The sequence below is a fragment of the Podarcis filfolensis genome (genome assembly GCF_964270895.1).
Source record: "Podarcis filfolensis genome assembly, chromosome: 6".
In the NCBI taxonomy this organism is placed as follows: domain Eukaryota; kingdom Metazoa; phylum Chordata; class Lepidosauria; order Squamata; family Lacertidae; genus Podarcis; species Podarcis filfolensis.
Window position 1 is genome coordinate 79550249 of NC_139609.1, and position 16035 is coordinate 79566283.

The 16035-nt window shown below is 42.7% G+C and overlaps 1 protein-coding gene across 3 annotated transcripts in view; it reads left to right on the forward strand.

The window, feature by feature from the left end:
* ARFGEF2 (ARF guanine nucleotide exchange factor 2) overlaps nucleotides 1-13948 on the forward strand; it is a 51565-nt gene extending 37617 nt beyond the window's left edge. For all 3 annotated transcript variants that reach the window (XR_014549154.1, XM_083618309.1, XM_083618310.1), the window contains 8 exons: nucleotides 875-1013; nucleotides 1096-1150; nucleotides 4235-4349; nucleotides 5171-5301; nucleotides 6025-6193; nucleotides 7191-7329; nucleotides 8178-8295; nucleotides 9470-13948. Coding sequence is in view for 2 of the 3 variants with exons in the window: in XM_083618309.1 (XP_083474435.1) it covers nucleotides 875-1013; nucleotides 1096-1150; nucleotides 4235-4349; nucleotides 5171-5301; nucleotides 6025-6193; nucleotides 7191-7329; nucleotides 8178-8295; nucleotides 9470-9646 (1043 nt within the window). In the remaining variant the exon portion in view is untranslated. The remainder of the gene's footprint in view (nucleotides 1-874; nucleotides 1014-1095; nucleotides 1151-4234; nucleotides 4350-5170; nucleotides 5302-6024; nucleotides 6194-7190; nucleotides 7330-8177; nucleotides 8296-9469) is intronic.
* The last annotated feature ends 2087 nt before the right edge of the window (nucleotides 13949-16035 follow it).

Sequence of the window (16035 nt, forward strand, 5' to 3'; positions counted from 1 at the left end):
CCGTATTTTTCGCTCTATAGGAAGCACTTTTTCCCCTCCAAAAATGAAGGGGAAATGTGTGTGCGTCCTATGGAGCGAATGCAGGCTCCTTGGCTTCAGCGATAGCAACGCGAAGCCTCCGAAGCGCAGAGGGAGTGCTCCCCCCGCATTCCGGAGGCTTCGCGTTGCTTTCGCTGAAGCCCCCGGGGCGCAGGGAACTCGCGCTGTGCTCCGGGGGCTTCAGGCAGCTATCCGCTGTCCCTGCTCCTGCCAACCTAGCAGTTCGAAAGCATGTCAAAGTGCAGGTAGATAAATAGGTACCGCTCCGGTGGGAAGGTAAACGGCGTTTCCGTGCGCTCCTCTGGTTCGCCAGAAGCAGCTTAGTCATGCTGGCCACATGACTCAGAAGCTGTACGCCGGCTCCCTTGGCCAATAAAGCGAGATGAGCGCCGCAACCCCAGAGTCAGCCACGACTGGACCTAATGGTCAGGGGTGCCTTTACCTTTTTACCAGGCATTAAAACTGGTTTAAAATAGACTTCAAGCTTTGGTTTTTAAGAGTCATGATTAATGTTAACCATGGTTTTACATCACTGCATATAGGAGGGAATCATGGGTGGGGAGGAAATATTCTGGGGAGGGGAAGATAAGAAAAGAATACAATATACATATAATGTTACATTTGCTCCATCTCATTGTCTCATTTTGCAGTGTTGCCTTGACTTACTACTTCCCAGTAAGAATAAGTGCCAAACAACTGCAAGTCCTTCTTATTAGGTGGTTTATAAATACCATTGATCTCTGACACTGTGTGTCTATAGTCACTGTAAATGTTCTTTAATTTTGCATAAATGAGGATTGTGGTTTTTTTTAAGCTGGTTCTTCATTTTCTGCAGATAATGAACAGCTGGCTCGATCGGGTACCAACTGCCTAGAAAGCCTGGTAATATTAAATGGGCAGAAATTCAGTCATGAAGTCTGGGACCAAACCTGCAATTGTATGCTAGAGATCTTCAAAACTACAATTCCTCATGTGTGAGTATAATTCTAAATGCAGATTATTTAAAGTGGTTTCAAATTAGGTTACATTTCTGATAATTTTTTTTCTTCCTTGAAGCTTGCTGACATGGAGACCAGCAGGAATGGAAGATGATTCATCTGAAAAGCACTTGGTAAGTGCTCTGATTACTCATTCCTTAGCTGAAAAAAATGTGCGCAAAATGATGTATGTGACGGCTTCATGTGGGCCGGGGGGGAGGGGTGGCATTATTAATCCGGGAAGATTGTTCTTTCAGGGCTCTACCATCACCATCGATCCCCGGCATTGAATGTGTTGGCCTAGTGTGGGGCTCCGAGGAGAGCTTGGCTGTCTGGCTGGTGTACCGGCCACCTAGCGCACCAGCAGCCACCCTGTCAGGCCTATTGGAGGCGGTGGCCGGCTGGGCCTTGGAGTTCCCTAACCTATTGGTATTGGGGGACTTCAACATCCATGCTGATGCCACTCCCTCCTCACAGGCTCTGGACCTGGTGTCTTCCATGGCGACACTAGGGCTCTCCCAGTTTGTTTCGGGCCCCACACATCAAGCAGGCCACACGCTGGATTTGATCTTTGGTGCAGGTATAGATGTGATCATGTCTCCTTCGATGAAGGTGCCATGGTCTGATCACTACGCTCTGAAAGCCAGGATTGACTTTCCACCCCCACCCTGCTTAGGTGCCGAGCCGATTTGGGCTCGCCCGCAGAGGCTGATGGACCCTGATAGATTCCGCCAAGCCTTGCGGGACCTTGCTCCCCCTGGCGACTCATTGACTGAGCTTGTTGAGGGCTGGAATATCCAGCTCCTGGCAGCCATCGATGAGATCGCACCGAAGCGCCCTCTGCGACCCCGCAGAAACCGGGCTCCCTGGTTTACCGAGGAGCTCCGGAAAATGAAGCGGGACCTCAGACGGCTAGAGCGAGTATGGCGGGGTGCCCGTGACGGAGCCTCAAGAACATCTTATAGGGCTTTTATGAAAACCTATGAGATGGCGGTGAAGGCTGCTAAGAAGTCTTACTTCTCGGCCTCCATTGCATCCGCTAGCTCTCGCCCGGCGCAGTTATTTAGTATAATCAGGTCTTTAACGTCCCTTGAAGGACAGCCAAATTTAAATAACAATTTGACACACGGCTGTGAGGCATTTGCGAGCTTTTTTGCGGAGAAGGTCTTGTTGCTCCGCCATGACCTCCCTGCCAATTTGGATACAATAAATGAACTGGAGGCCCCTCGACTGTCCTCGGGTCCAGTATTGGACCACTTTGACCGGATATCCCCAGCCGATGTAGACAGACTCCTCCGAGCTGGAAAGCCCACCACCTGTCCTCTCGACCCGTGCCCGTCTTGGCTGATTAGAGCGTGTCCAGACGAGGTGCGGGCCCTCCTGGGGGATATCATCAATTTGTCCCTTGGCACGGGGACATTCCCAGGGGAACTGAAGGAGGCAGTGGTGCGCCCGCTCTTAAAGAAAACATCATTAGATCCTTTAGATCTATCCAATTACCGCCCGGTTTCGAATCTTCCGTTCCTGGGTAAGGTGATTGAGAGAGCGGTTGCTGAACAGCTTGGTGGGTTTCTGGATGAAACATCGGCTCTGGATCCATTCCAGTCTGGCTTCCGCGCTGGTCATGGGACCGAGACAGCTCTGGTTGCCCTAACAGATGATCTTCGTAGACAGCTGGATCGAGGCGGGTCGGGGCTGCTGATTCTTCTAGATCTGTCAGCAGCTTTCGACATGGTCGATCATGAACTTCTGGACCACCGCCTTGCCGACGTGGGGATCCAGGGCACAGTCCTTCAATGGCTGCGCTCGTTTCTCTCTGGTCGGGGACAGAGGGTGGCGCTTGGGGGGGAATTGTCATCGCGCCACTCCTTGGTGTGTGGAGTACCTCAGGGTGCGATACTCTCCCCAATGCTTTTCAACATCTTTATGCGCCCCCTCGCCCAGCTTGTCCGGAGTTTTGGGCTGGGTTGCCATCAGTATGCCGATGACACCCAACTCTATCTGTTGATGGATGGCCATCCTGACTCGGCCCCAGACACACTGACCAGATGTCTGGAAGCTGTGGCTGGATGGTTACGTGGGAGCCGGTTGAAGCTAAATCCTTCGAAGACAGAGGTCCTGTGGCTGGGACGGGACGATATGGGATTGGGGGGGCAACTCCCATCTCTTGCGGGGGCGCAGTTAGTGCCAGCACCGTCCGTTAAGAGTTTGGGTGTAATCTTCGACACCTCCCTTTCCATGGAGGCGCAGATTGCAGCTATAACAAAGGCGGCATTTTTCCATCTCCGCCAAGCTAAGCAGTTGGCTCCTTACCTCTCTCGCCCTGACCTAGCCACTGTGATCCACGCGACGGTCACCTCCAGACTGGATTATTGTAACTCGCTCTACGTGGGGCTGCCCTTAAGACTGACCCAGAAACTCCAGCGGGTGCAGAATGCTGCAGCGAGACTCCTTACGGGGTCTTCGCTGCGAGATCACATTCATCCGGTGCTATATCAACTGCACTGGCTCCCGGTGGAGTACAGGATCAGGTTTAAGGTGCTGGTTTTAACCTTTAAAGCCCTATACGGCCTTGGACCCTCGTACCTACGGGACCGCCTCTCCTGGTATGCCCCACAGAGAAACTTACGGTCTTCAAATAAAAATATCTTGAAGGTCCCAGGCCACAGAGAAGTTAGGCTGGCCTCAACTAGAGCCAGGGCTTTTCCGGCTGTGGCTCCGACCTGGTGGAACACTCTGTCACAAGAGACTAGGGCCCTGCAGGACTTGACATCTTTCCGCAGGGCCTGCAAGACAGAGCTGTTCCGCCAGGCCTTTGGCCAGGGCACAGCCTGACTCCCTCCCTCGGCAATCTTCGCGGAGCTCTGGCCCAATAGTGGCCAGTGGCTTGAACTTAATTAATTTTATAATGAATGATTTTAGAGCGTTGTTTGTGTTGTACTTTTGTATTGTTTTATTGTTGTTAGCCGCCCTGAGCCCAGCTTCGGCTGGGGAGGGCGGGATATAAATAAAATTTATTATTATTATTATTATTATAGACATTTAATGTGGAAACAGGAGTTATCTGCAAGAACATTCATTAGACTCATATTTATTAACAAATAAAAATATTAGTAGCAGCAATATGTATCTTTGGGTGTGTTTTAAACTATTATTAATAATAATATATTGTTTTTTTTATTATTCTTTATTATTGAATTGCTCCTGTTTACTTCTAGGATATGGATCTAGATCGCCAGTCATTAAGCAGCATAGATAAAAATGCTTCAGAAAGGGGGCAGAGCCAGTTTTCAAATCCTACAGATGAAAGCTGGAAAGGTGGCCCTTATTCAAGTAAGTCTGCACTTCAATCTCCTCAACATCTATCTATCATCTATCTTTGAGGGCTATCCACTCCTCACCCAAGTCCCCTTGCAAGCAACACCACCTCATTGTGCTGAAGGGCTGTTGAGATTTTCCATTCTGCTTTCAGCACCATCTGCATTCAGGCATCATTAGTTCCTAGCCTCCACTACAGTGTTGCTGCCAACTTGTGTACAAATTTGTTTCCAGATTTGTAGCATTGTGCAAGAGCCTTGGAAACGGCAGCCCACAACCATTGACAGCCTATTGCTGGTTGTTTTTTTTTTAAGAGCTTGGGTCGATGGGATTCATAGATTCTTGAAATTTTCTTAACAGGATTCATATGCCACATAATCATCTATAACCTCTGAGAGGTTTACAGCCCCATTTTCCAGGTCAAATTATGCTGGTTGTTTAACCGCAATTTAAGGAGCATTCATGTAGCAGTGACACAAAAGTCTGCTATCTTACTTAAAAAGGAAAATGTATTCTGTTGTTGTTGTTATTTATTGAATTTATATACCGCGCCATTACCCGGAGGTCTCAGGGGGGTCCTAAAGTATTATTTTATCAATGGCATGGTGCTAGTCTAGGGATGATGGTAATTTTCACTGGCACCACGGTAGCTCATGAAATCCATGGTTCCCTGTTGCTAGAGAATATTGCACAGTATATGCTTGGGAGGAATCTTGTTGGATGATGGGAACCAGGGGAAAGTGACATCAGGGTACCTATATTTGGCTACACTAGTTTTTAGTGCATACAGCCAAATTACTTTGAAACTAAGACCTATCATATTGATATTCTCTTAGACCAGAAACTCTTTGCCAGCCTCCTTATTAAGTGTGTTGTGCAGCTGGAATTGATACAGACCATTGATAACATAGTATTTTACCCAGCAACGAGCAAGAAGGAAGATGCTGAGCATATGGCTGCCGCTCAGGTAAGAAACCTCACATTCTTCTCCAGAGTCACATCTTGAATTTCCCATTTGTTTAACATTTATCAGCTAGTATGGAAGACAGGGAGTGAACTGTGCCCTGACAGTCCTTTGCCCTGTATGCGAGGTCCCGCTATAACAGTGCCTTAAATTTAGCTGAAGAGGCTTAGCATTCGGCTCTGTCTGACAAGAGCATGAAGTGAGCAAATAAAGTGTTGCTACTGAACAATTGTAGATAGGTCAAAGTCATCAGTGAAAATGAAGGATACCCCTGAAACTGATACCAGCCTGTTTTTCTCCAGAAGACCCAATGTGCCGACTGTCTGGACAAATGTTGCTGTGAACCAGAGAGAAATTTAGATTACGTTTCCGATAACAGAACTACATTTGTTTCCTAAATTGCATCCAGAAGCAACTGGCACATATTCTACCTGTGCATCTGTGATTTTGTTGGTTTTGCCTCCCACAAACTGGGAGGCATCATCAATTCATGGTGATTCTGCATAGAATAATGACACTTCTTTTACCAATACCAGAAACTGTGGCATGTGCCCTCTGCTCTGGCGGGGGGGGGGGGGGATAGCAACTGATGCATCCAGGTGCACTGGACTGATACCAAAATTGGTCTATTGCGCTTGGAAATTGTGATATACTCTGATTAAAAAAAATTATGATTACACCTATTCCTTCAGTCAATGTTTCTTGTAACTTGATTTTCCATTTTAGAGGGACACACTAGAAACAGACATCCACATTGATACTGAAGACCAAGGAATGTACAAATACATGTCTTCCCAACACCTGTTCAAGTTGCTGGACTGTTTGCAGGAGTCCCATTCATTTTCAAAAGCTTTTAACTCAAATTACGAACAAAGAACTGTCCTGTGGAGAGCAGGTAAGCACCAAGTGTGTGGTGCACAAAGGGTTTTTTAAAAAATATACTTAAAGCAGTGTAAGCAAAAAAATTGCAAGTCTAGTACATGAATCCAGTTCAGGGAACTGGTGGCTCCCCAGATGTTGCTAGACTGCAACTCCCATCATCCTTGCCCATTGGTCATGCTATCTGGAGCTTATGAGAGCTGTAGTCCAGCAATATTTTGAGGGCCACAGATTCACCATACCTGATCTAATAACATGGAATTTTATTATTTTGATTTTGAGGTTAAATGTATAACTTGGAATATTATAATCCAATTAAGAAATGTACCTTGCTAATTATCTTATATCAAGATGGGGAATCAACAACTTCCATCAGCCCCGGGCAGCATACCAGTGGTAAAGGAGTGATGGAAGTTGTAGCCTAACAACTTCTGGAAGGCAACAGGTTTCCCATCCCTGCCTCGTATGAAGATCACAGTATGCAATAGCTGTTCATATCCGTTCATCATGTAGGAGTTCCATAAATTTGATTCCAGAAGATAGGGTTAGATTCAGTGAAATGAAGCCAAAGCTAACGGCTTTTATTTTGTCCTTATGGTACAGAGGGAGCATGTCATATTTTGAGTTGTTGTAAACCTTATACCTATAGAAGGGTTAAGTACCCCTTCCCCTTTTCTATTCTAACCACTTCCTCCTAAAATTGTATTTTTTCCCCCAGTTTTAAAAGTGATTGGGTGGTAACTATGGGCATTTAAGTGTAATGTGGAGTCAGGGTCCAAGTGTTGCATTAAGAGGCTTGTTCAGGGTTTAAGTGAAGCTGCACATTTCCTTTCTCCAAATGGCTCTACCTTCAATAGTGTTTACCTGCATGTGGTTTCAAAGGCATATGTGTCTTGCCAAATGAGTGTTTGGGACCTCACAGTGTGGAAAAGCTGTATGAATGCATGTCTGTTGGAGTTGGAGCAGACATGCAGATATAGTTATCTAGCTATATCGCTGTCCTTGATTTCTAGGGTTCAAGGGTAAATCCAAGCCTAATCTTTTAAAACAAGAAACCAGCAGTTTGGCTTGCTGTCTGAGAATCCTCTTCCGAATGTACGTTGATGAAAATCGCAGAGACTCCTGGGAAGCTATACAAGAGAGACTCCTGAAGTAAGCATTATTTCTACCCTTCAAAGATGTTACTAGGCTGCCCAGTCAAGTGACTGCTTTTGGCTGGAGGATTCCAGTGTCTGTATGGAATGCCTCCCCCTAATCTTCCTATTAATTTTAGTCAAGGTAATAAAAAGTGATGGGTGTTCAAATCTGGGCCTTCCATTAAGACCATCCTGGAATGTGTCTGTGAAAGTAACCTGATACCTGGAGCAGGCCATTCATCCCTTCCACACCATTTGATAAAAGAGCTTTTGACTCTGGCTTCAGTGTGCTTTTTGTAAAGTGTTGCTTCTAGTTAGTTAGGTGAAATTGTTCAGAGAGTGAAAAGATGACCCTATTTATAAATGACATAGGACAGCCTGTATGGATACCAGATAAAGAAAATCGCCCATTTGTACATTGAACTGCAATACTTCCAAGCCCACTTGCAGCTTCAGCCGGGTGATTTTAAATAGAAAACACAAAGGTCAAATAATGAAATAAAAAGACATTGAGAGGAATTCAGTATAGCACTGTGATAATGGTCCAATTAGTAGAAGCATTTCTGCTTGCAGATGGAACAATTCCCCATTTCCTCTTCTGCCACTCTGTTCTAGGGGTTCTCCAAGCCAGTTTTAGGGGGCAGGTCTATGTGCGGCAGCAGCATAGAAGGGAACAGCCGTGTCTTGCATTAGTTGAATCCTGCCCACTGAATGTTTTGTCACTTTTCTCTTCCCACTTAAAGTGAAACCTATCAAGCTTCCACGTTTACTGGTAGGCTTGAGGGTAGACCGCAACACCTGTTGATTCCATTTGCTTACGATTCCTTTTTCTATGTATTGAGTGGGTGCATAATCTTTCTCTAGTGTGTGCAGTGAGGCGTTGGCCTATTTTATCACCGTGAACTCAGAAAGCCACCGAGAGGCCTGGACCAATCTCCTGTTGTTACTTCTAACAAAAACACTAAAAGTCAGTGATGAAAAGGTAAGAAAATATTCTCACCTTGGTTTCATGCACATTATTTTCACACTTTAACATGAAACTGTATCCCTTTTCTCTCACACACACATTGTATGAAAGGGCATCACAATTAAATTGTCATGTGGTGGTGGTGCTGGCCCTTCTCCAACTCAGGCATGGATATCTGTAAAAGGAGAGGCTGTGTCTGTTCTGGAATTCTGTGACTGGGGTTGCAGAATGCACGGGGCTGGGGGGAGCTGGAATTCAACCACATCAGGTAGGACCACAGGTTAGCCACCCATGGTTTAGATGGACTATCTCAATGTTATGTGCTTAGTGCGTTGCAGCCTAAAACTTGAAGATTTCTTTAAAATTAGGTAATATTGCTACATGTTGACATAGAATGGGAAAAGTAGGGTTTCCCAAATTTGGGTCTCCAGCTGCTTTTGGACTACAATTCCCATCATCCCTGACCAATGTTCTTGGTAGCTAGGGATAATGGGAGTTGTAGTCCAAAAACAGCTAGAGACTCAAGTTTGGGAACCACTACTCACTGGCCACCTCTACAATAAATTGATCCCTGGGGGAATTTCTGGTTACTGGAGGGCCAGTCTTACCATTAGGCAAAGTGGAGCTAGCCGCCTCAGGCAGCTGATTTCTAAAGCTATGAAAGGGCAGCAGAATAGGTAACTGTTTAATATATACTATTTTAAATCCCAGGGAACAGGGGAACGTTGCTTATGGGATAACTTGACTGGCCTTAAGTTAAGACAAACCTTAACTTGAAGGGCAATGGCATTTTCTGCTTTGACTCAGTCAAGAAAATTGCTTGGACTGGCTGTTCTGGTTAGGTAAGAAACTGAAGGACAGGTTCATTGGCGGCCTCAAGAGGCATGCAGTTTCCAAACCTAGATGTTGCTTACCCCATAGTCCAGGCATCCCCAAACTCGGCCCCCCAGATGTTTTGGGACTACAACTCCCATCATCCCTAGTTAACAGGACCAGTGGTCAGGGATGATGGGAATTGTAGTCCCAAAACATATGGAGGGCCGAGTTTGGGGATGCCTGTCATAGTCTGACTGTGAGAGCTCGGTTCCTTCTAATATTATTATTATTATTATTATTATTATTATTATTATTATTATTATGTGCTGTTTTTTTAAACAATCTTATTCCCCCCCTTTTTTTCCCTTCCAAGTTCAAAGCACATGCTTCAACATATTACCCCTACTTGTGTGAGATAATGCAGTTTGACCTTATCCCAGAGCTCCGAGCGGTACTGCGGAAGTTTTTCCTGCGCATAGGTGTAGTATTCAAAATCTGGATTCCTGAAGGACAGTTGCGGACGACGGGGACCCACTCGCTTGCATGGTAGCTCCATCACTGCTCTTTCCCAAAGCTTGAGCTGTGCTAAGTTCAACGAATGGATGCAGAGAGAGGGAGATTGTACTCAAAGAAGATGAAACAACCACAGGAACAGATCAAAATAATAGCATTTCTAAAGGAAAACTGTCTCCTTTATATATATAAAAAATCTGGCTTCCCTATAAGAATAGCTGTTGAGCATTTTGCAATTTAATGCAGTAAATGTCAAGTCATTCTTATCACAAAGCTTGTGTCTTCAAATCTGTTGTTTGCAATGGTTCCTTCTTAATGCCTTTCAGCTAATTGCCCATAATCTGTTGGAAATGATGAATGAATGGAAAATGAGATAATACCGAATATATTCATATAGGCCTGTGATGTTAGCAAATGTATTAATAAATATTTAAGAGAGGGCTTAAATTCATCTGAAAATCATGCTGGGACATCTGGTCCCCCACGCCCCCATTTGGGTGGATTCAACCTCTGTGTGAATACGGGGTACTTTTTTAAAAAAATGATTTGGTGCTGTCTATTCTGCAAAGTCATAGCAAGATGGCAGTTGGGCGGTAGTATAACCAACAACCTAGCAAGAATCCAAAGAGATATTGATCTTCATCACCCTCCCTGCCAACTTACATGCTGCAGAATGTGTGTGGTAAATCATTCCCAGAACTGCGCCATATCGTGTTGGCCTGGACCTTCATTGTTTTTCATCATAAGTAAATACCCTTGATACTAGATCTGTATCAAGAAATTAATTTGCAGTATACAGTATTGCAAAGGAAATACTACCCCCCCACACACACACTAAATGTAGCTGGAGAAAACCATTACACACGAGCCTCTTAATCCCATTACTAAATCTCTCATGCCTTGAATGCACCACGAAGCTTGATATCTTTGAAAATTCTTCTGATTCTTGACTAGTATGGAGGAAATGGCAAAACGAAACTTTTGAATTAATATTTGAATTGCACATTGAATGAATTAAAATGTATAGCAGTTGGTCAAGCCCTTCCCCTTTTGAATAATATATAGATTAACATTTTGGTAGAAGCAGTCTATCTTTAATGTGCATTAAGATATTTCTATTTTTATTGCAGAATTGTGAGTTGCGGTTGTTTTTAATGGCTTGGTTAGTACTTTATTGTCAATAGTTGTATGAGGGCGAAGAGTCTGGTTCCTATTGGGACCACTTGGTTTATTAATATAAGTGCACATGTACTTGTGACGAAATCCTGTTTGTTAGGGGCAATAGGAAGCAAACTTGCAGTTTTATCAGTGCAGTTCTATTGGCTCTACTGACTTTGGGTCGGCGGGTAGAGTTGTTTTGTTTATTTGTAAGACCATGTCTTAGTATTCTTGGCCTAGTAGAGGAAATAGTTTTGTACGGTATAGCAGGCTAGAACCTGTTTAGTTGTATTTCAACTCTCCGATATGAGTGTAAGATTTGCATAAGAGGGCAGGAAGGGAATTGTTTCCGTCCAAATGTGTATATATATATTAAAAAATGCAAGCGCAAGAGTATTATTAAGCATATTTTGTACTTACCCATATCTGCAAATAAGAATGGTAAAAGTATTAACTTAATTGGGGGTGGGGAGATGGTAGTTGGTTGGCTGCAATCCTAAGCAAGCGTTCCTGAAGTTCCATTGAAAATGATAACGCCCAAGTTGAAATGTGATTGGGGTTCAGTGTGTTTGGAACTTTTTGCTTTGTAAATTGAGTTTGGCTGTTTAGCTCAACCAAAGTTGTTGCGGTTTTTGGAGAACCAGAATTGACGGCTGGATTTGTTTTATTAAATACTGGTGCTCTCTTTCTCTATCTCAAGTTAATTTTGCTTTATATTTGTGTTTGGTCATTAATATAAGTAAGAACAGTTTCTGACATTTAATTTCTCTACCAAAGAATTTTTCTGCATAAGAGCTGCAGCATTTGTTTCATATGAAGTACGTTGACAGAAATGTGAGTAATTTATTTTAAAAGATTGTGGTGGCATTTTGCCACAGTGAAAAAAACAATAATCTGACTTTCTTCAAAACTGAAAGAAATTTCAACTTTTAAGTTTGCATCATAGATATGTATTTCACTGTGTACCAAGTCATTTATTGTTTATATATAAATATATAAATTTACATCCACATATTCTTTAATTGGACATATTCTTTAATTGAGCTGTTTATTTTTTCCACTGCTATAGTTCTGCTATTAATACATTGTATGAATGCAGCTTGGCCTCCACCCCATTTTGTCAAGTGTTACCTGTTCAAAATTGTAGCTGTTTGTCTTTTATTAAGAGAGCATGGCAACATTACAGCTGCTTCAGAATCTGAAAGAGAAGTGCAATACCCTTGGGACTGTAATAGTATCTTCCAGAACTTTGCAATGTAAAATAATATGAAGAAGCTTTATATGTGAGATCTTAGCTTATAGATAATATTCTGATCATACAACTTAGAACCTTTTAAAGCCTTAGTGTTAAATGACTTCGTTTCCTTCAGTAAGCTGTTAGCAGTCAACAGTTACATTTTCAAATTGCTGAACTTTAATTTAATGACACTTGGAGGGGCGGAGGCGGGGATCTAGATTACCATATGATCTGTGTGTGTGTGTAGAGAGAGAGAGAGAGACTCCATAATATCCTTACTCCAGATGTTCCTGAAAGTGTGTGTACTAGATCTGTGGAGATTGATATAGTACATGTAATGTCTGGATGTGTTCTTGCAGTGGCTTTGGGCTTCAGTGTACCTTTCCATTTTGTCAGCACCAAACTCCACAGACAATCGTAACAATGATAGGAATTCTCTCCGGCTGCTTTCACAGCAATTCATTTGAGTGCAGATCATGGAGCAGATTCTGCAGACTAAACACAGTACCTCCTATAGACTTCCTTCGATCCACATGAAATTTGATTCAGCTGGTACAGGTTAGCAGCAGAATTCTGTGTCTTGGAGCCAATGTAGGATTAGAGGTTTGTGTAAGGTCCTATGTACATATTTCTGCCCATCCGTTAACCATAACTTAGAGATCAGGAGCGACCCACGGACACATGCAGAACACAGGCCCCTTCCTCCCATTTCTAGTATGAATTCCTACCCTCTGTCCTTATCAGCATTAACCATGGTTTAGCTTTACCACTCTACTGTCTGCACTCGTGGTTAACAGTCATCAGGTTTCCTCTTAAACCAGAGGTTGCAGACCTGCTTCTCAAACAGTTTTAAGATGTAAACTCTGGTTAGCATTAACCCTGGTTATTGCTGATGCAGACACATTGTTAAACTATGAATTGGGAAATGGGGCAGCAGGAATAGGAACTGGAGAAGGGAGATAAGAACACACAAAGCCTGCTCATATTCTCTTTAAACTGTGGCTGTCCAGCATTGTATCTACAGTAGCCCACAGAGCACTCTTACAATTGGAGACATTTAAACTGATGAAAGTAAGTTATGCCACAGTAAAATGTGTAGAATACAGTCTGACAAGATGTACAAATCTACACGTAGTCAATATTTGGAAGACGCACTCTACAGTAAACAGGTGAGGAAAAACGGTTAACATAGACAGATGTCCTGAAGGGTTCGAGGGTTGTCTTATGGAGCTTTATTATTATTATTTTTGCACCCATTTCTGAAAGTTAAGTTTATTTATTTAAATTCTAAACCAGAGATAGAACAAAAGTCCAGTACAGCTCCTGTATGTTAAAGGCCTGTAGTATAAATTCAAACTGAGGCTCAAATGTCTTAAGCCTGCATATTTGCACACAAGCTGGTTTATTTTTTGAGCAAAGTTGATGGAATAAAGTTTGCTTAAATCTTTGTGCGTTGCATTTTATAAGGATAGTTTGCTTACCACTAGCACAATCGTGTTTGAAGATAACGTAAGCCAGTGTAAAATGGCCAGTGAAATTTGCCCCCAAATTTTATTTTAACATTTAATCAGATGATATGATCCTTGGCTTGAAACAATTTGTGAGAGGTGCAGTTCCTAAATGTCTTGACATTTTGTCCAGAATATCTCTTTGCAACTTTAAATAAAATATACTTTGTGCAAAATGTTTTACCTATATAAATGCCTAAAATTAGTTACAAGCTACTTTTTTTCTTAAGAGATCTTCTATTATGAAGTGCATTTAATATCATTAAGTTAATGAAAAGCATTCCTTGCCCGATGGATGTATACATTTTTGAGAGAATAGCAGAATAATTATATAATTATGAAAAGCTATGTAAAGTTTTTTACATAAAAAATATTATGTATAATACTGTTGTATTCCATGCTTTAATCAGGTGGTAAATAAAAGTTTAAAAACGAACTTTCTTTTTCAAATGTAATGATTTAAAGCTTTCATCAACTATTTGTATCCAGTTGGATGGGGTGATACTATAGAGGAAAACACAGGTATAACATGCCTGATAAAGTCTGGTCCACTTTCCCTTGTAAAATTTTGAGTGAATGAGACCCCACTCATTCCACAATAAACATCTTGTCTGGAACCAGCCAAAGTGTGTTCCAATACTGGCAGATAGATGGAACAGCTTGTTATGCGTCACCCAATCCAGCCAAGAATGATACGTTCATAGCAATGATTTCCATTCAAGGAAATCTTCCCTATGTGTGGTGCCAGTGGTTGCAACACAAGGATCTACTTATCCAGCACTTTGCAGTGTGTCAGACTCCCCTAATGTCTGATAGTTGAGTGGTGGCTGGGGCTGGTGGGAGTTGGGAGTTCAACAACATCTGGATGACCCCACATTGGTTACACCTGCTGTAAAGGGATGCCCCTGGTATAAACATGTACAATTATGTTTACATAATTTTATTGTAAACTGTTTTGCCCTTGGACAGAAGTGCACCAGTTCTACCATCTTTTTCCTTTTCAAGAGAAAAAGTAGCTGTGATTTTCAGAACCATCCAGTCCCCTGCTGCTGCTCTTCCAAGGAAGATTGCAACCTATGCTGCTGTAGTTTTTAAATATATATATATATCAAATGAATAAATAAATAAAAACCAGGGCAAACTGTTACATGCAACTTCATGTCATGTTCATCTGCCCTTCTTGTATGTATAAAATTTGTAGCAACGTGCAGCAGGTAGCCGGAAGTTAAATATTTCAGTCCTGTTTTCAAAGTGTCTGCTGACTACAGCACTGCAAAGTGAGCATGTGACGCCTGCAGCATTGTTGAGGTTAAGCTGCTGTGTGTGCACATGAGCAGTATCTTAGCAGAACCCTGTTTGCCCCATCCATATAAAGCACTCAGAGCTTTCCGAGAGAATGGAATATAAGCATAGTGAATATTTTGCTTTGCTAATACCCAGTAGCCACCCAGGACCAGCATATGGTGTACAATTGTCCTAGTTCTGAAAGCTTTATTGCAACTTTCTGAAAGCTTCATTTTAAATAAAAGCCCATCCTGGTCTGGTGTTTTCCTGCAGGTGTATACTGCTAATAATGATAATAATGCCTTACTGCTGTCCAGAGGGGCTCCAGGGCAACTAAAATGGGACCAAAAAAACAAATAAAAATCCAACACATTTGCAGTATGAAGTTACATCATTTCAGCAGGAATATACAGGTTATGCAGGGACTAGAAATGAAGCAGTATGACTACCCCAAAACTTCTGCTGGCACAACAAGTACTGAAAGTGGGATTGCAAATAACTGCCGCAATGGCATCATGAGCAGAAATCATGTGCATTGAAAAGGGTGGCAAGGTGCTATACCAGTTATGCTCAGCAGCTGGCAGCAGTGATACACAGACACCAAAGCATTTCTAGCACAGATGGAAACACGAGCTAGATGTCATGGTTAATCGTGTGCATTCCCACGACAGCCTCCCACTTATCTCCTTTCCTCATCTACGTTCAAAAGCTCCTATTATGTGTGTGTCTGAAGCAGAGTTGCCAACTTTATTCTGGCAACATACAGGGCGGGGCGGTTGAGGGCATTTAATAATAATAATAATAATAATAATAATAATAATAATAATGATTAATCTGGTGCTGAAGTGACTTCAAAGCAATTCATTACCATCTATTGCAGCCTAACAGGATGGCCGCTCTGGAATCTGTCATGCACATACCCCCCCCCCCCCCACACACATACATGAACTTGTAAATCAATCTGTGCTTGGCTACCCAGAGCTTAAACACATGACCTTTTCCACACATCCCTTCAAACACATGCAGCTGGAGATGATCCCTAACTTGGCAGAGAGAAGACCTGAAATATAGGACAAAACTGTATCAATACAGGACGTCACATTTTATCCTGAAATGTGAGACAATCCTGTATTATATAGGACTGGTTGCAACCCTGGCCGAAGGTGCACAAATAACAACAATAATAACAGTTTATTTGTACCCCGACCACCTGACTGGGTTTTATATACAAGAACATTA